Below are 18,774 nucleotides of genomic sequence, written 5' to 3' on the forward strand. Positions count from 1 at the left end.
TTTTTTTTTTTTTTTTTTTTTCCGGCCATGCCACACAACTTGTGGGATCTTAATTCCCTGACCAGGGATCAAACCCAGGCCCTGGCAGTGAAAAGTGCTGAGTCCTAACCACTGGACTGCCAGGGAATTCCCTGGCATATCTTTTTCTGTTCTTCTCCTTTCAACCTACTTGCACATTTTAAAGTGTATCTTTTGTATAAAGTTATATAGTTGCATCTTGCTTGTTTGTTTATTCTGACAATCTGTCTCTTAATTTATGCTTTTTGTTTACTTACCATTAATGTAATAAATAGTATGTTTGGATATAGGTCTGCCATTTTGGTGTTTGTTTTCTTTGCTTCATCTGTTTTTAAATTCCTTTATTGGCTTATTTATTTATTTACTTTTTTAGAAATATTTATTTATTTGGCCTTGCCGGGTCTTAGGTGTGGCATGTGGGATCTTTTTACTTGCGGCATGCAGACTCTTATTTGCGGCATGCGGACTCTTTAGGTGCGGCATGAGGACTCTTATTTGTGGCATGAGAACTCTTAATTGCAGCATGCCTGCGGGATCTAGTTCCCCGACCAGGGATTGAACCCAGGCCCCCTGCATTGGGAGCTTGGAGTCTTACACGCTGGACCGCCAGGAAAGTCCCTCCTTTACTGGCTTTTTTAGCTTAACCTCTTTATATTTTCATTGGTTGCTCTAGGAATTCTAATGTGCATCTTTGACTTATCAGCATATACTTAAGTTAATATTGTACACTTCACATAAGGAAAAGGAAACTTGTCATAGTGTAACTCTATTTTCCCACTTCCCCCCACTCCCTTTGTCCTCTCAGCAATTTTTTTGATTCACTCATGATTTTGCATATACTTATGGATAATTAATTCTCACTGAATAGTTTCCATCTTGTGAATGGAATATATCAATGGATCCACCTATTGTAGAGTTTGAGTTTTTGCCTTTATTACACTTTTGTATCTATTATTTTGGGGGTGAACATATGTACCCATTTTTGTTGAGGGTACCTAGGAGTAGAATTGATGGGTTAAGAGGTATGCATATGTGTGACTTAACTGATCAGTTTCCAAAGCAGTTGTACCAGTTTATGCTTAAACGAGATTTCCAGCTGTTTCACATCAGTACTTAATGTTATCTGTTTATCTTTAGCCATTTACTTGGGTGTGTAGTGATATCACATTTTAATTCAAAACTTAAAAACCACTGTGCTGACCAGACAAAACAATATGTGGGCCAGATGTGGTCCATAGGCCACCTCCAGATTAAACTGTGTTGTCTGTGAGAATTAATGTTTGTCTTAATATGAGTGTGAATAATTTAATAATTGTCTAATGAACAGCTGGAAGATAAAAAATTCATGCTACAACCATCAGTGGAGAGATTTTGAAGCAAACTGCACCTGCAGCATCCATTTGCATCTTTCTTGCCCTGTTTGGTGGGGTGAGTGGAAATAACCATGGTATCATCAGGACCATGATAAATGTAGCCCTAAGACCATAGATGCACAGAGAAAAGAGCCCTTAACCCAGCTGTGGGAGGTTCTCTATAACCTGGTCCATCCACTACCACTCCTCACCATGCAACTTGCTGTGACATCAGACTGTTTCCTGAACTTCACAGTGCTCTCAAGACCAAAATGTTTTTAGGCCTTTGTTCATGCCATTTCTTCCATCTGTTCTTTCTCCTTTCTCTGTTTGACAAACTCCTACTCATCCTTCAAGGCTCACCCTAAATTTTTACTTCCTGTCCCAAAGCTTTCCTCAGCCCCCTTGGCACAGCTGGATACCTCTTCCTCAGAGCTCCCACTGCACCATGTTCCTATCGAACTTCACTGAATCATTGCTTTTTGTTTATGTATCCCTCTAAGTTGGGTGTCTGGGAATGTGGCTGAGGTGGATACCTGATATTTTTGCTACCCAGCTCTCAGTCATCCTACTTCTGGGAACAGTGCCCTAAATTTCTTTTGGGACACTATCCCACCCCTGCTCTAAGCTCTGTTATGGTCTAAAGACCATCTTTTCCAGATCACAGTAGATTCAGAGATGGCCACAAGACCCAATTCAGGCTAATGTGCAACAGTTTGAATAAAAGTTCATGCCAGGACTTTTATTCATACTTTTGGAGGAAGAGCTCTCTTGGCTAGACTTGAACCAAGAAGGGCATTAGTCTAGAGCTGCTGAATATCACTGCACCCTCTGAATGAGCCAGCCCAGTGGCTGTAAAGATGGAAACAAAGCAAAGTCTAAGTGATAATATTTGAGTCCCTGGACCAAGCAGTTTCTGGACTTCTCAGGTATGTGGCCCAATATTTTCCCTTCTTGGGATTAAATCAGTTTGAGCATGGGGGTTCCTGTTACTCGCAGCCTCAAAAGGCCTGATGTAAGATGGTTGTTTCCTTCCCTAGCCACCTTTGTCTCTATGAGTCCAACTCATTGACTCAGCTCTAGAAGGATGGGAACCTACTGGAAAAGACCCTACCCAACACCACAGGGCTCTCAGAAAGCAGGCAGGGCATGACCTGGATCATCCATCAGCTCAGATGACAGAGATTCTGATGCAGCCTCTCCTCTCAAGCCCTCAGGGACAGCCAACTTCAACCTGCCAGCTTATGGGTGGGGAAAGCAAGATACAGAAATGTTAAGTGACTTGCCCTAAATTGCTCAGCTAACATGCTGCCACCAATTCTACCTGACATCAGAATCCACACTCTTCTCACTATACCAGAGAAGGCACTAGTAGGTGCTGAGTCATAGAAGTGTTCCAGGGAAACAGGGCCCCCCTGGGGGAACAAACAAAGCCAGAGTCAGGGCTAGAGACAACCACACCTTTATTAGTCTCTGCAGCAGGGCAACTGGAGCCCCTATCTATCTACAAGGGAACTTTAGCAGGCTACTCTGGCTACTGGGCAGGGATGTTAGCATTTCTACTAGTGATTGGGACAGGATGGGGGAGGAGACTAGAAGAGGACCAAATGGGGAGACTGCTGGGCCACCTGCAGGGAGGCACATGTGGGGCCTTCAGGACTGAGACAAAGGTGGACCAGTTCCCAGAGGTGAACACTGCCATCTCCCCCAGAGTGAAGGAAGAGACAAAGCCTGAGATGGTGATAGCCACAGCTATGGATAGAGGGCCAAGCTTTTGGGGAATACAAATGCATTTCTTGATGGAGGCACCAACCTACGGCGAGTCACAAAGAGAGCTCACCTGCCCCCGAGGAAGAGGACCACAGGTTCAGCTCAATTGCTGCCCCAGGCCCCTTGACATGGAAAACAGGTGCTTTCTGAACACTGAAGGAACAAAGGACCCAGAAATCTGGTAGCTGGGAAGGATGGGGCTAAACTCAGGGAGTGTTTTGGGGTTTGGGTATTAAAACAGGCAATATCCTCATTATGGTACAATCATGAAACTTCCCTCCAAAAAGCTCACACCTCCCCCCTTAGCCAGCAACCTCCTTAGCCTGGAGGGCCATCATGATCTGACCCCTGCCCACACCCCAGCCCAAATGAACTCCCATTCAATTCTTTGGATGTGCCATTATGTTCACGGCTGTGCACTCTTGCCAACAACTTTCTTTCTTTACTCCTAGCCTACCTTCCTCACTCTTTGCCGTCATATTGTCAAAAGACTGATAACTCCACCTTGTAAAGTGTTCGTTTACTCCAGTCTGCCCCACCAAGCCTGGAGCTGCCAGAGGAAAGAACCTGATTCCTGTGTGTCCAGTGCCTGGGCAACTTGAAGACCCAGGAGTTGCATTTTCTGCGTCCTGGCGTGTTTGGGGGAAACATACCCATATGTGTCTATAACGGATTTCTGGGGTGTCTAGCAGTAGATAAAAGAATTTTGAGCTATGTTTGTGTCTGGGATGATAGCTTCTTCTGATGTGCGGGGTGAAGGTGGGGAGTGGGAGGAACGATCTGAGCCCAGAAGGGGCTAATGGAAGCTAAGGGGCCAAGTGGGACAGGGCTTGGATGGTGGAGGGTGGGACCAAGCAGGAAAGGGGTCTTTCTGGTCTACGCGCAGGGTCCAGGGCTCAGAACCAGCAGGGCGACCACATGAGCGAGCCGAGTGCTGCACCTGTGGCGGCTCCCGCAAGCATGCTCATGGCCAGAGGGGCGCCCGCGCTGTAGCAAGGATCCTCCCGGACCACTACGTGCGTCACGCCGGGGCCTGCGGAGAGAGAGCCCGTGAGGGCCAGGGACTTAAGAGGAGGGAGCAAAGAGATCATCCGCCTCCTTCTGCTAGACTCCAGCCCAAACCAAGATAAGGCTCTGAGCCCACTCTCCTGCTCCTCAGTCGGAGAAACTGAGGGCTTGATGCGGGAAGGACGCGCGCTCTGTTCCCACGGCTTCTATGCCCTGGATCTGCTACGGACGTTCTGGGACCGTGGGGCTAGGATGGACTGGCGAGGAAACCCCGGGGTCTCTAAGAAACTCCAGACTGCACCTGATGATGGATGGGTCTTCCCAACCGCCAGACCCTGGAGTGAGAGGAGGTAGTCTTTCCCGCATTAGCCACCAGGGGTCGCTACCAGCTCAAGAATGGGTATTGCTGGGCAGCCAGCGAATAGGGGCCGGCCTAGATAAGAGGTCAGCCCTGGAGTGGGGAGGGGCTCTGGTTCAAGAACCGTTCTGAGTCATGGGATGGGGAGGGGGCCTTGCGGAGGGTCCCACCTGGGAAAATCCATGGTCACTAAAAGGGTGGGGCCTGGCCCCTACTGATAGACCAGGGGCGGGAATTGAGGCAGGGGGAGGGGTGGGCCGGAGACTTACCATAGGTCGGTCCATAGTAGCTGCGGACATATGTGGCCTCGTGAGCGTTGGGGGGCACCACCTCATAGTAGTCCTGATAGGGGCTGTAGACGCGCACCTGGGGAGCCCTGCCTGGTCAGCTGCCGGAGAGCTGGGCCCGGCTTTTGTCCCCTACCCCCCACACCTGGTTCAGGCCCTTCTGGGCCCACAGAACCACCACACCAAGTTTACAAATGGGTCCCCAGATACCAGCAAGCTCCTGAAGAAAGACCCTACCTCCCCACAAGGCCCTTGTCCTCTAATACTTCAGCCCCTCCATCCAGCTCCCAGCAATGCCATTTTCCTGCCCTGGCTTCCTACCTAGCACTCCCCTGATCAAAAATTCTCCATGGCTCCCTACTTCCTTTGATAGATAGTCTAATATTTGCTAGCAGCTCTCCAGTGATGACACTTGGAGAAACCCAATAGACTTCTCTACTGTCCTGGTTATGGAGAGGGGGGCCTGGGCCTTGGCCAGGAAATAAAAGGGGGTTGTGGAGAAAGGAAGGGAAAGGAAAGGTAGAGATGGGAAGTAACTAAAGTATTATTAAGCATCCACCATGTTCCAGGTCCTAAGGGAGATGCTGACATGTGTTATTTCCTCTCATCCTTACAGCTGGCATTATTCACTCTACCACACAGCTGGGGATGGAGGCTCAGAGAAGAATGGTCAATGTTCTCTCTGGGAGGGAGGAATAGACTGTCCACCCTCTTCCCTCCCCCATTAGATTTTTTACCAACCCCTCAAAGCCTAATTCAAAAGTCACCCACTCCAGGAAGCCCTTCTGGACTCAGAAAGAATCCTTTCTTCCTGAGTTCTCTGTGGACTATGCTTGTGCCTCTTGTTCCTAGCCTTCCTCCTGGCCTTTCCTGCCTGCACCCTGAATGTGAGCTGCCTATTGGCAAGGGGTTTGATTCATTTGTGTTGCCAGCAGGGCCTAGGGAATAGCAAGGACTAATAAATATATGCTGAATTAAATGGAAGCTCTTAATCCAAGACCCTCATTTTATCCATGGGGAACAGACTTGGAACAGACTTCTTAGCCCCCTTGCACCTTATATCTCTAATTGAGCTTAACACCTAAATGGTCCAGGTGGTCCCTTAAAAGTCCAGGTGTCCAAACTTAAACCATCTCAAAGTAATTTCATCATCCTTCGATCCCCCCCAAACCTGCTCTTCTGTGAATGCTTTCCTCTAAATGCCACCACCATGCACTCAAACCAAGACATCAGGTTGGCACCGCTGTCTTCACACACATCTTCCACATCATATTAGCCATCAGATCTCATGATTTTATCTTCTGAATATGCTCTTCTGTCCATCCTCTTGTCCAGTGCCAAGAGAATAAGCCATTGGTTTATTGGAAATTGTGGGCGACCTTGAAAAGACTTTTCAGAGGAGTGGTTGGAGAAAGAAGCCAGACTATGGAGGACTGAAGAATGGTTGAGAGAGGAGGGATGGAATCAGCATGTCATGACATCTCTTTTAAGAAATCTGGCTGTAAAGGGGAGTCCTCCAAGCACACTTGTGATTTCAAGTATCCCTGCCATTTCCCTTTGAAAGAGATTCCTTTCTCACCTTTTTTCATTCAACTACCTAACCTGTCTTTTAGACTCAACTCACATATCACTCTCCCTGAACCTCAGGTTCTGTTAGGGTCCCATCTGGGCACCCACGGCCCTTAGACTTCCATCATCACAGCACCAACCACTCTATGGTGTAATTGTTGTATCCCTGTGAGGTGTCTCCTCCGTCAGACTTGAAGAAAACACCCCCTGCCCCCAACAAGGGCAGGGACTGGGTCTAATCAGGCCTGACTGGAACATGGTAGGTGCCTAATGTATTGAATTTATCTCAAGTGAGTCAAATACAGGGTCAGACTGGAACTAAGGTCACCCAACTGTAAGTCCAGTTTCAAGTTAGGTACAATGACCAGACCCAGAGCAATGCAGGAGGCTCAGACAAACAATGCTCAGTCTCAAGTGACTTCCCTTACTGTGATCCTTCCCCAAGGGTGATCCAGTAGGGCTTTCTGGTAGGGGTGACCAAGATCTGAGCTCTAAGCCTAGAAGGGGCTAGAGAGATCTAAGCACTCAGAGCCCCAGTTTTACTGGTAGGGAAGTTGAGGTCCAGAGCCTACATCTGCCCTGCACTGTGAGCCAGTGGGCCTATCAGGCCCTGGAGAAAGTGGAAAACACCATCTCATGTCTCTGTGGGGCACCTGTTTCTACCCTCCAGGCCTAAGAGGCCCAGAGGTAAGCTCATGTGGGTCACCTGGCAACGGGGCAGGGGATTCCCCAGAGACCTCACAGAATCTAAGGGTTTGATCCCAATCCTCTCCCTCTCCAGGCCCAGCCCCTTTTGTAGGTGGGGACAGGGTCAGTCAATCAGGAGGTCACATGCAAATGGACCCCTCCCCTTAGAAAAGCTCAAGTTTATAGCTTTTTGAATTCAATTTTTAGGCATCCCCACTTTAAACAAACTTTTATCCTAGTTTGGGTATGGGGGATGCCTCAGAATGCTGGGCTGGGAATCCCAGCCCTGCCACTGATGAATTAAGTGACCCCAGTCATGTTAGGTAACCTCTCAGAGCTTTAGTTTTCCCATCTGTAAATGAGGACAGTCTTTCCTACCTACACTGCCCACTCCCAAGGCACAGTGAGAATCCAGCAGAACCATGTCTATGCATCTAGGTGGTCCTAGCACTTCTGGGCTCAGTGGTTCTGTACATCAGAATCGTCAGGAGAAATTTTTTAAACCATAGATTTCCAAGGCCCCACCCAGAACTACAAAATTAGAGCATCCAGAAGTAGGATCTGAACATCTGAATTGTTCTTAAGTCCGTAAGCGATTCTAATGCACAGCCACGTTGAGCACCACTGTGCTAGAAAAGGAGTTCACAGTTGACCACAGGTACTCTAACCCAAGCCCCCTACTGTGCCCACCCCAGGTCAGGCTGAGTGCTGGAGACAGAGAGGGAATTCATCCCCAAATCCTGCTTTCCAGAAACACTGGGGAGGGGGGTGTGTGGCAGGGAGACAGACACGGACTAAATTATAATACGCAGTAGTGAGGCCATAACAGAGGTTTTTTTTACTCCTTCCTCTCTTTATTCATTCACTCATTTGCCCATTCAGTGACTACTGCTTGAGGCCTACTTGTACCCCACCCTCATGCACCAGGAATAGGAGGGTCAAAATAGACTGTCTGCATCACTGAGCACTCATTGTGCACCGGCTGTATACCCAGCACTGTGCCAGGTTCCACAGGGGCAGAGTTGACCTAACCTGATCCTTGCCCTGAAGGAAGTTCCAAGTCTCCTGGGAGAATAGAGACAAAAATAAAGGAACTAGAAATCAGGCAGAATGAAGACAGGACTAAGCACTAATGCAGTGGGTTGTGGGAGGGAGTGGCAATGCCTGGGGAGGTCTGGGAAGTCCTCCCTCAGGAGGTGGCAGCCTTTGAGGTGCATCTTAGAGGATAAGCATCATTTTGTCAGGTGAGTAAGGAAATTAAGGGTCTTTGCAGCAGATACAGCAGCACATGCAATGGCTGGAGAGACAGAAAAGGTCGGGCATAGCTGGGAGCAGGGGGTTGAGCAGAGCAGTTGGAGTGAGGGGGATGAGGTGGGCAAGTCTGGCCCAGGCCAGATTCCGAGGGCCTTAAAAGCAGGGCTGTGGTTGGTGTCCTACGAACAATCGGGAGCCATGGAATGTTTGTGAGCAGGGAAGGGATGTGACTGGGCCCACTGTTGGAGGCACATCCTGGTGCCAGAATGGAGGCCGGGAGGGCTGAGCCAGCACTTACCCAGATCCGCCTCTCAAACTTACAGGGGCTCCACGAGCGGGTCACACACCTGACCTTGGGGCAAACCCGACGGCTCCTGGGAGGGACGGTGGCTCCAGCTGGGGCCTGCTCAAGCCACAGAAACCCAAGAAGGGGAGGGAGGGGGGTGTCAGAGGCCCTCTACATCTGGAGAGACTCGGAGCTCTTCACAGGCCCTAGCAGAGCCCTCTGCCAGCTGGCCAAGGGAAGGGGGTATCCTCTTCTTCCTCAGCCCATGGTAATGGTGGGAAGCTCAGAAGGGGTGGTGATTTTGCCAAAGTTACACAGATAAGACTGATCAGTAGTGTCTCTCCAGAATTAGCCCACCTTCGCCTGTTTCAGGCTGCTGAGGCTCCCAGTCTCCGGAGGACAGTACAGCTCTGATCTGCCTGCCCACCCACCTGCACCCATCACTGGCCCCACAGCCTTGCCCCTGACTGTGCCCCCGGCCCTGTGTTCGCTGGAACAGCCAGGGTCAGGGGCTCCTCCTGGAGCCTCCACCCAGAGTGGGGTATAAACCTGCAGGATGTGGAGGGACACAGCACAGGTCACTCCTATTAGGCACAGGACAGACAGACACAGGCATGAACACTCAGAGATGGTCAGACACTAGTACAAAGACACAGAGGTACAAACACACCCAGTTCGAGCAAGCCTAGGGACCAGAGGAATGTGCGCGTGTGTGTGCACATGTGTGCTTGTGTGCGTATGTGTGTGTAGAGCAGGGGGAGGTGGAGTGGAGGGTCAGAGTAGAGAGATTTAGGAAGCAGAGCAGCAGGAAGGTGGATAGGCAGAGAAGATACAAGGCAGCTTCATAGAGTCACAGAGTGCAGAACGGTCAGCTCTCACCTCCTTCCTCCTGCCCCTCTTGGGTGGGACTGATCTGCCCTGCATAAGTGGGATTTGGAGCTCAGAGCCAGGTCCCTCCACCCTGCTGACCACTGCCCCAGCCTCCTCTTACACAGCCTCCACCCAGAAGCCTGAGTCTGCTCCCCAAAGCCTGACCACAGCCCCCCTGCTTAATGCCCTTTATTGCTCCCCACAACCCTCAGGATAAAGTTCAGTTCCTTCACCTGGACTTCAAGGCCGTTTGTGACATGGCTCCTCAGAGGTCATGTCTCCTATTTCTTTCCCTCCATGCCTTACCCTACAGCCAGGCCAGACTCCTGGCCTTGAGACACACATGTGAGCATATACACACTTGCACATACCACTTCCCCATCTCTGCTCATGTAGCTCCTACTGCAGTTAATGCCCTTCCCTCAAAGTCTCACTGACCTAGGTTCCAGTGCAGGCTCTTTCAGTGACTTAAGACTATGAGACTTTGAACGAGTCAATTCCCCTCTGAACCTCAGCTCCCCAGCTATAAAATGGGACTAAAAATATCAACCCCTACCCCTTCTTATTGAAGTTTAAATGATAAAACCAATGCCAGGTGGTCAAGCACAATGCCTGGCCCTCAGCAGGTGAATGCCTGAGGGAGTTTCTAAATGCATCCCAGTCTTCCCTGCTACTTCCCAGCAGACTTTTTTTTTCTAGATGAGAAGGATCTCCACCGTGCCACAGGTAGAAGGAGCAAGCACAGAATCTGGGGTCACAGGCAGATGGGCGTTGAGGCCAAGCTTGGCCACCCGAGCTCCTCAAAACCACGTCTTTGGGCAGCTCCTCAAAACCATACCTCCATCAATCACTAAGTTCTGTTGATTCTACCTCTTAAATGTGTCTTATCCTCATCAGCTTGTCTCTGCCAGCAAGGCCTTAGTCCAGACCCCCAGGCGGTCACCTGCACACTGTCCCAGCCTTCTAACAGGTCTCCGGGCATCCACTCTTACCCTCTACAATCCATTCCCTACCTACCAGCCAGACTATCTTTTTAAAACTCCAAGTCTGGTCTGATCTGCTCATGCCGTTCCTCTGCTTAAAAACTTTCAATGACTTCCCAGTGTTCTTAGCAGAAACCACTATCCTTAACAGAGCTTTTAATGCCTTGCTCTGCTAACCCTCCTTCCCCCATGGCTCTCTCTCTCCCTGAGATCCAGCCACCCCAGCCTTCCTTCTGTTCTTCAACTTGCCAGCATCATAACCCCTCTCAGGGCCTTTGCACCTGCAGTTCCCTCTGCCTGGAAAGCTCTTCCCTTCACCCCACCCCAGCCCTTTCACCCAGTTCATTTCTGTTATCCTTCAGGTCTCATCTTAAGCCTTGTCTGGACTCCCACCTGGATCAGGCCATCAAGGTGGATGCACATTGAATGCACCCTGCCTGTCTCTGTCAGAGAAGTTACCACCACTGCAATGGAATCACTAACTCTGTAATTTGTGACTTCACGTCTAGCTCCCCATTAGGCTGAGTCCAGGAAGGCAGGGCCCACATCTCCTTAGCTACCCTCTGATACCTGGTCCTTGGCACAGTGCCTGGCACATAGTAGGAACTCAGTAAATATTTGTTGTGTGGATGAATAAAACTCAACCTTATCATCTGCAGAGAGAGAACAATAATCCCAACCTCAAAGGACGGCTGAGGGGAGTAGCTGGTATTGTAACTATATCACACCTGACACATAATAGTTGCTGGATAAAAGATAGTTCCTTTCCCCCTGCTCACATGCCACCCCCTTCAACAAGCCTTCTTGGAGGCCTCTCTCTCCCTCCTCCAAGCACCAGTTGGATGTCTTCTGTCCTTTTCCACTCGGGACTCAGTCACTCACATATATGGAAATTGAGAACTGCTGGCTGGCAGAGACCGAATCTGAGTCACCCATGATTCCATGGCAGGTAGGGGTGTGGAGGAGACAGGGAGGGAAGGGGGCTCACCGGGGTGGAGTTCGCCTCCAGCAGTGCCGTCTTCCATGCCCTGCAATGCAAACCCACCAGACCATGAGGAGGGAGTTCAGGAGAAAGGAGATTGGGCCCCACATTTTAGACTTTCCTCCCCAACCCAGCCTCTAGCCCTAGTCCCTTGTGAAGGGGGAGATCCTCTTGACTCCCTTGGGTAGACAAAGGTGACCCCCTCTGCTGCTCCAGTCACACAGACAAGCCCTCAGTTGAGCTGCAGCCTCCTAATTCATTCTTAGTCTATAGTCTCTTTCCCTCTAGAAATTCCAGTTTCCCCATCTAGACAAAAGACAGCTGGGCTTGGGTGGTCCCTTAGGAGTTCAGATTCTGACATGCCTAGGCTGGTTCTCTGGCTGCAGCCCACCTCCACATCCCAAACCTACAAACTCAGTTCCCCAATGCTCTGACCCCAGAGCCCTGGCAACACCCAGTAGACACCGGACAATTGAGCCTTTGTTGGTTGCCATGGCACCTGGCTGGGGTGGACAAGGCGGCTCTGTGCTTTGTCTACCCCGAGCTCAGCCTCCCCTACTCCCACACATCCCATCTCTTTCACTCTCCTATAGCGCAAAGGCCAACTGACCCTCTGCCAGAGAGTGGGAAGGGCAAGAATGTGAGTGAGGAAGACACGCCCAGTCTCTCAGTGTGGATCTGCATCTCACATGGGGGGCCCGCGAGCTGCTTCTGTTAGGCAGGTTAGGGTCTATCCCTCAGATCAGAGTACCCCCTGCCCCAGGCCATCTTCTAGGAAGGGAGTGAGAAGGAGGGCCTCTGAGGATGCCATGGGGCTGTCTGTTCCTTTGTATCACCCCCAAGCGAGGGCTCACCTCAGAGGCTGCTAGATACCCAACTCTGAGTGACCAGGGACCACACACCTGAGGCAGGTATGCACACTCCTCCCCCAACAGTCTTGAATTCATCCCTAACCATATCAGTTTACTGGATACCATACCAATCACCAATGAGCCATTCAAATCCACTCTGCCCAGCCTCCATTGAGACTACCATGCTCACTGGTCTTTTGTCTCCTTTTCCTACCTTTAGGGAACTAGAGGCCCAATGAGGAGGAGGCGTCTGGTCATATTCCCCAAGATCCCACCCCATCCTCTCCTGGGAACCACTCACATGGCATCATCCCGGGTCTCTGCACACAGGTGCAGGCGGCCGCCCTCTCGTAGGTTCACGGTCAGCAGGCCATCTCGGCTCCTGCCCTCTGGGGGCTGCACATCTAAAGGCAGACACACATGTATGGGGTTTCCACAGGGCACAGGCCCCAGGTTTCCCCAGTAAACCAGAAACAAGAATAGGAACTGACTTCTCTGAGTCCTTTTTACTGGCCACTACCAACCTCGTCTGATCCCACACACTTTCCTTGGGATTCTGCTCAACTCTTTAGACCCTTCCACCTTTCCACATTGCCTGCTTCTCTAGTTACGTATATCTATCTCCCAGTTTCCCTGTATAATTATGGCCTGAGCCTTGATCAAGGAGATTTGCTGTGTGACTTTGGGCCAGTCACTTAATTTCTCTGAGCCTCCTTATTTCATTTCATCTTTTTCCATTCCTAGCACTGGAGAGGGCAGGAACTGTGTCTGACTCACCTCTGTGAACCCAGCATAGGGCCCAGGTCCAGCACAGAGTAGGAACTCAATAAGGAACTGATTTCTTAATTCACACCCACATGAATTGGAGGTGATAGAGGCCCAGAAGCAATGTCTATGGAAGGCCTCTGAAAGCTGCAAAGAGCCTTCCACCTGAGAACAGCAGGTGTTCTCAGACAGACACAGTGGGGGGGCCGTGGCCATAGTCACAGTGCCAGAGAGAAAGGGGCTCTGCTCACCGTGGCACTCTTGGCCTATCTTTATGTCTCGGACGTTGAAGTGGATGAGCACGCGGTCCTCCTCATCCTGCGCAGTCTCATCGTGGTAGTAGCCCAGGGTTCCATCCAGCCACAGGGCGAACCAATTCCGCTTCCAGCGGCGGAGGATGGAGCCTGTGCGATATTCCAGACCCGCCAGGCAGGCTGATCACAGAGCCTGCTGGGGGGCAGGAGCCCTGGGTGGGTTCCCAGAGTCCCCTTACCCCCGGCCCTCAGTGTTATAACCACCCCGTCCTTGCCCATCTACTCCCTGAAATGATGGCAGGGCCTCTCTCTGTCTTGCTCACCCATTGCCCCCCACTGGGCCTAACACATAGTCAGGGCTGCATAAATGTGCTGAATGGTAAATGAATGATCAGATTCTTTCCTTGGGGGAAGCTGGAAATCTTTTTTTTTTTTTAAGTGCCACAAGACATGGAGCACCTCCACAAATTTAAATTCATGTCCAATTGAACATTTGTTTCTATATGTACAGTTTGTCAGAGAAAAAGCGTTAAGTTGTTTTTGTATGAATGCAGAATATGATTTATGCAAGAATTAACAGAAAACAACTAGTCATCAAGTGCTTGCCTTAAGGAAACCCTTAGTTTCCATTGCATCCATTCTGCTGAGGGGTGTACAATTATTGCTTATAATTGTGAGCATACTTGAAAAAAAGGCCAAGCCCCAGGTGACAGTCATTTGTGTAGTGTCTGCCTCTTCCACCAAATGGGAAGCAGTCTGCCTCTTCCACCAAATTGGCCATAGCTCACCTCACCTGTCCCGGCACCCAGCAGGACCTGGACTCAGTGTTTGCTGAACTGAATGAAGTGAGTACAGGTCATAGAGTGTGGGGAGCTCCTAGCCCGGGACAGCTCTGATTCAGATCGTGACTCTGGTCAGAGGTGGGTCTGGAAGCCTGAGCCCTAGCTTTAGACATTTTGTGACTAGAAATCTTAACAGAAAAGGGTAAAGACATAAGAGATCTTCTTAGAGCTTTACAAATTCCAAAGCACAGAGGCATTTTTCATTTTGTTCTGCGCCTTGTTCTGTGGCCAGCCCTGGGTATGGGTGCTATGGACACACAGAGAATTAAACCCAGTCCCTGCACTTGAGGCGCTCACAGTCTGGAGCCAGTATGAGGTGGGGGAGTGGTGAGGCCCACAGGTAAAGATGGTTATATATTTATCAGGGCTATAACAGGGGTATGTATGAGGCACTGGGAATGAAGAAGGGGGCCACTAACCCAGCTTGGTGCTACAGCAGGGGCTGGGGTGGTGAGGAGAGAAAAGGCAGAGAAGGCTCCTCACAGAAGGGGACATCTGAGCTGGATCTTGAAGAATAAGTAGTTTACCAAGCAGTCAGGAATGTGAAGGACATTCCGGGCAGAGAGAAGATTATGGACAAAGGAGGGGAGGATAAAAAGGGCATGATATCTTGGGAGAAGGGTTCACTGTGCAGGTCCAACAGGCCACTTTCCTCATCCCTGCCCCTGGACAAGGTGCAGGACAGATGAGGGCTTGGCCCAGGGTCACTCACTCTGTCTCCACAGCCAGCCGCCCCTCACCAGGGCCATTTCCTCAAAAGGACTTTCCAGGGCAGAGTCAGGCGGAACCTGTCAGAGGAGCCACAGGACGCGCGGGCCTCATCAGCTGCTCCACAGCAGCTCCTCAGAGAAAAGCCCCCACCCCTGTCGTCCCTGGGGGAGCCACCGAGGAAACGTTTAACGGAGTGTGAGTAAACAAACAAGGGCAAGCCTGTCTGTCTCCTCCCCATTCTCTGCTCCAGGCACATAATGGGAGCACTGTGCTTGTGGGGTCAGCAGGGCAGCCACCCGCTGCGCTGGGGTGGGGCTGGGGGTCAGAAGCCTGGATTCCAATCTCAGCCCCATAACCTTGACCAAGTCCCTTCTCCCTGGCCTCCACTTCCAGATCTGTAAAAGCATGTCCATCAGGCAGGTAGAGGCTGAAGTGAGGAACTCTTAAATAAATGTTAGAAACCCTGGAATTTTGAAACGCTGGCAGCAGAGAATATTAGAATCATGGCAATGAATGAGGGACTTTCATGATAAGAGAAGCCTCCCTCACATTTGAACCCCACCGGAGCCATTTACAAAGTGCATAAAATAATAGTTCAACAGCAACTATGATTGATCGAGCACTATGTGCCAGGTATACTTCTCAAGTGCTTTCATCTATTATCTCGTTGAAGCCCCACAATAATCCTTGTTATTCCCAGGAAACTGGGGCCTGGAGAGATCCAGTCACTTGCGCAGATTTGCTTGGTTATTAAGCAGTGGAGCCAGGATTCACACCCAGCAGTCCTGGCTTCTAACCATTATTCTAGTAGGAGCTTTTAAAACTCCCGATACACAGGTCATACCCAGTAATAATTAAATCAGAATATCTGGAGGCAGGAGATAAGCACTGATAGTCTTCAAAGATACCCAGGTGATTCAGTGTACAGCAAAGTTTGGGCCCCACTTCAACTCTATTGGGTACTTTACTAGATGGGTAGGATCTTTACTCCTATTTTACAGATGGACAAACTGAGCTATAGCATGTGACTTGTCCATGTGTGTGATGGAGCTTAGATTAGAATCCAGGTGCCCTCTGTTCTTGAGCGCGGCTTACTTTTGAGCTGGTGCCTTCGCCCCTCCCCCCACTAGCTCACACCTGTTGCTGCGCAGCAAGGGCTGGCTGGCACACCTGGGTTGGAAGGCCCGGGCTTGTCCCTGCTTCTCTTGCTGCTCCCTCCCATCTTCAAGCTCAGAGACAGGTCAGATAAGACGGCCATGTGCAAACTCCCTCTCCAACCCCCCCTTGATGCACCCACCTGTCTACACCTGTTGCGACGCTGCTGCCAAAACGGCCGCTACTTGGTGCTGCGGCCTCCCAACCCGCTGCGCCTGCGCTTTGTGCGCCCCAGAGCGCCCGGGGCTGTTCACTCCCCAGGCTGCGCCCGGGGTTTAGCTGCCTCGGGGCCCCGCCCTCCGGTCCCGCCCCGCCACCAGGGAGGGGGCGGGGCGTGTAGAGATGTGCGACAGGAGGCCTTCTGGGACTTGTAGTCTGCAGGCCTAGATATGGGTAATGAATATACAGCCTCTCGTGGGTGGTAGCCCCGTGCCCAACCGGAGCACAGGTGAGAGGCCGCACCTGCGATTTTATTTTGCTATTAAGTCATTATTTTGTTCATTCATTTATCATGAAATACTTTTTTCCCAAGAATCTTGAGCTCTAATTTTCTAGAAAAATGTAAATTACAAGGAGAAACCAGGCTCCTAGCTTTGCCATGTTTTCTTGATACTCAGTTTGTGCCTGGCACCGGGGTTAGTGGAGGGCACAAAAAAGCATCCGACAAGGCCCTTCCTCTTCTTTTCCCAGCTTTCCGTCTGGTGGAGGAGACAACATAAACACACAATTAAAGCACAGGGTATGATTTGACAATGGGAAAGAAGACTCTGACCAAGAGGTTCAGGAAGGCTTCCCAGACGAGGCTGAAAGGTCTTGAAGGATGAGTATGAGTGTCCAGTATTCAGCGTGTTTGGAAAGTAGAGTGCAGGGGTGGGGGTGGGGAGGGCATGGGGATCAGCAGGTGATGAAGCTGCAGGGGTTGCAAGGATATAACATGAAGGTCTTGGATGACAGGCTCAGGAGCTTGGGCATTATGACATAGTGACTGGAGCTTGGGCTTGCGGGTTTCAAGGTGAGGAGTTAGGTGGTTCAATTTATGGGTTGGAAAGGTATTTCTAGGACAGTCAAAAATGGATTGAAAGGGGCCCAACTAGAGAAAGAAGACTGTTTCTCTATCTACCACCACAGTCTGTTCCTCCAGGATCATTTCCTTGAATAGCTCAGCCCCACAAACCCCCACCTAGGAGCAGACCCAGGATGTCATTCAGAGGATAGAGCTTGTCAGGGCCTGAAAGATCCCTTGAGAACGGAACCCACCCTGCCCTGGGCCCTTTCTCCTGTCTCAGAGATCTCTTTCTTACCGGAGCTGCAGGGCTCATGGTTCCAGGGCGGCCAGAGCAGCATGTCCCAGAAGGCTCCTGCAGGGGGACATTTCCCTAAGCGCCTTGGAGATAAGGGGATCAGGAAGGTGCTACCAAGTGGAAACCGGAAGGGGGTGGCAAAGAGAGGGGGCACATAGATCCTAGAGAAAGTCGTCCTTTCCCTTCAGTTCCAGGCCCACCGACTGACCCCCTATTTGACCTTCAGTTCACTGGATAACAAGTCATCTGTGATTCGGAGGTGGTCTTGGGCTAGCATCGCTCAGATTCCCTGTGGGGGGCAAAGCCAGCCCTCCTCCCTGGTCGGGGGCGGGGCTCAATCCTCCTCCAGCCGGGCTTGACCGTGCCATCACCCCAGTCCTGGATGCACAGCTTGGCTCTTTAAGCTTCCCTGTCTTGCTCCTGGTTTTCTGTAATCCTGACCTCAAGCGAACCCGGTGCCTCGGAACTTCATGCAGTGCGTGCCTTGCTGGGGGATCCGCCAGGGCTGATCCTATCTGCCTCTGAGCTCAACCCCTCCGTGCAGCCCCAGGAATCAGTTCTCCTAAACCACGCTGTTTTCCATCCTTGTGTCTGTCTGGAATGTCCCACCCCTACCTTCTCCAGACTACAGTTGCCACCGCTACTGAAGAAGGACGGAAAGGAGGGAGGGTAGGGTGGAACTGGCCTCAGGGAAGCTGGGTGCTGCGCCTCTTCCCTGCTCTCCCTGCTCCCCTTGGTGGCTCCTTCAAAGAGGGATGGGGCGGGGGAACAGTGCAGACAGCTCCCAGATGACATTCTCTGGATTTAGTAACAGATGAAAGAGAAGATTTTCCAGCATCAGTGTGGAATTCAGGGAAAGGTCTCCCCACTCCCCAACCAAAGAGGGGGGCACTCTGACGAGAAAAAAGGGAAAGGGGAAAGGATGCTTGGCAAACTAAAACCACAGATGCCACTACAGAATCTAAACGCAGCATGACCTGACATAAATCTCTAAAATGTTGGTCAATGACCCTCTTTGAGAAGCTGATAAATGTTGTAGACGCTGCCCAGGAAAAAATGCACACACATCACATTTTGCATATATTTCCTGGGGCTTCGTAGACCCCTGAATCTATGATGATTACTACTGAGATTGTTTTTAATCTTCACAGCTGTGCAGATGGGTGGGAAGAGTGTGGATTGACACGTGAGAAGTGCTGAGAGCATAGTAGGAAACAGCTTCAGCAGTACTGGCTTTGAGAGGCTGTTTAATTAACTACAATGTACTGAGACCAACAAGCCAACAAGTTAACTTTTACATTTCTGTTGTAACTGTGGTACATAGAGCCATTAGCAGAGACAAAAGTATTTTGCTATTTCAAATGTCTCTGGTGGATGAACAGCTCATGGATAATATATTGTTTAGAGAATAGTGGGCTTGCTTATCAAAATTACTACTTACATTTTCTAGAGAGTATAATATAATGAGAAT

At 50.4% G+C, this 18,774-nt stretch overlaps 2 protein-coding genes across 4 annotated transcripts in view; one reads left to right on the forward strand and one right to left on the reverse strand.

The window, feature by feature from the left end:
- Positions 1–1,449, forward strand: part of RAB6A (RAB6A, member RAS oncogene family) — a 98,605-nt gene extending 97,156 nt beyond the window's left edge. Inside the window, exon 9 of the mRNA XM_024131578.3 lies at positions 1,346–1,449. Coding sequence (XP_023987346.1) covers positions 1,346–1,356 — 11 coding nt within the window. The 3' untranslated portion in view covers positions 1,357–1,449. The remainder of the gene's footprint in view (positions 1–1,345) is intronic.
- A 425-nt stretch (positions 1,450–1,874) lies between these two features.
- PLEKHB1 (pleckstrin homology domain containing B1) lies at positions 1,875–16,252 on the reverse strand. 3 transcript variants are annotated; one of them, XM_028477349.2, is made up of 8 exons: positions 16,145–16,159; positions 14,849–14,924; positions 13,292–13,444; positions 12,577–12,679; positions 11,431–11,470; positions 8,602–8,706; positions 4,776–4,872; positions 1,875–4,173 (listed from the first exon to the last, which is right to left on the reverse strand). In XM_028477349.2, exons 2-8 carry the CDS (start codon positions 14,883–14,885, stop codon positions 4,037–4,039), a joined length of 672 nt encoding a protein of 223 aa, XP_028333150.1. In that variant the 5' UTR covers positions 14,886–14,924; positions 16,145–16,159; the 3' UTR covers positions 1,875–4,036. The 3 variants fall into 3 exon arrangements, with proteins under 3 accessions (XP_028333150.1, XP_007113346.1, XP_028333149.1); XM_007113284.4 differs by lacking the exon at positions 8,602–8,706 and having other exon boundaries at positions 16,145–16,252; XM_028477348.2 differs by lacking the exon at positions 8,602–8,706 and having other exon boundaries at positions 1,875–4,204; positions 16,145–16,252.
- Between the last annotated feature and the right edge of the window lie 2,522 nt (positions 16,253–18,774).

Source organism: Physeter macrocephalus, chromosome 16, assembly GCF_002837175.3.
Source record: "Physeter macrocephalus isolate SW-GA chromosome 16, ASM283717v5, whole genome shotgun sequence".
Taxonomy (NCBI): domain Eukaryota; kingdom Metazoa; phylum Chordata; class Mammalia; order Artiodactyla; family Physeteridae; genus Physeter; species Physeter macrocephalus.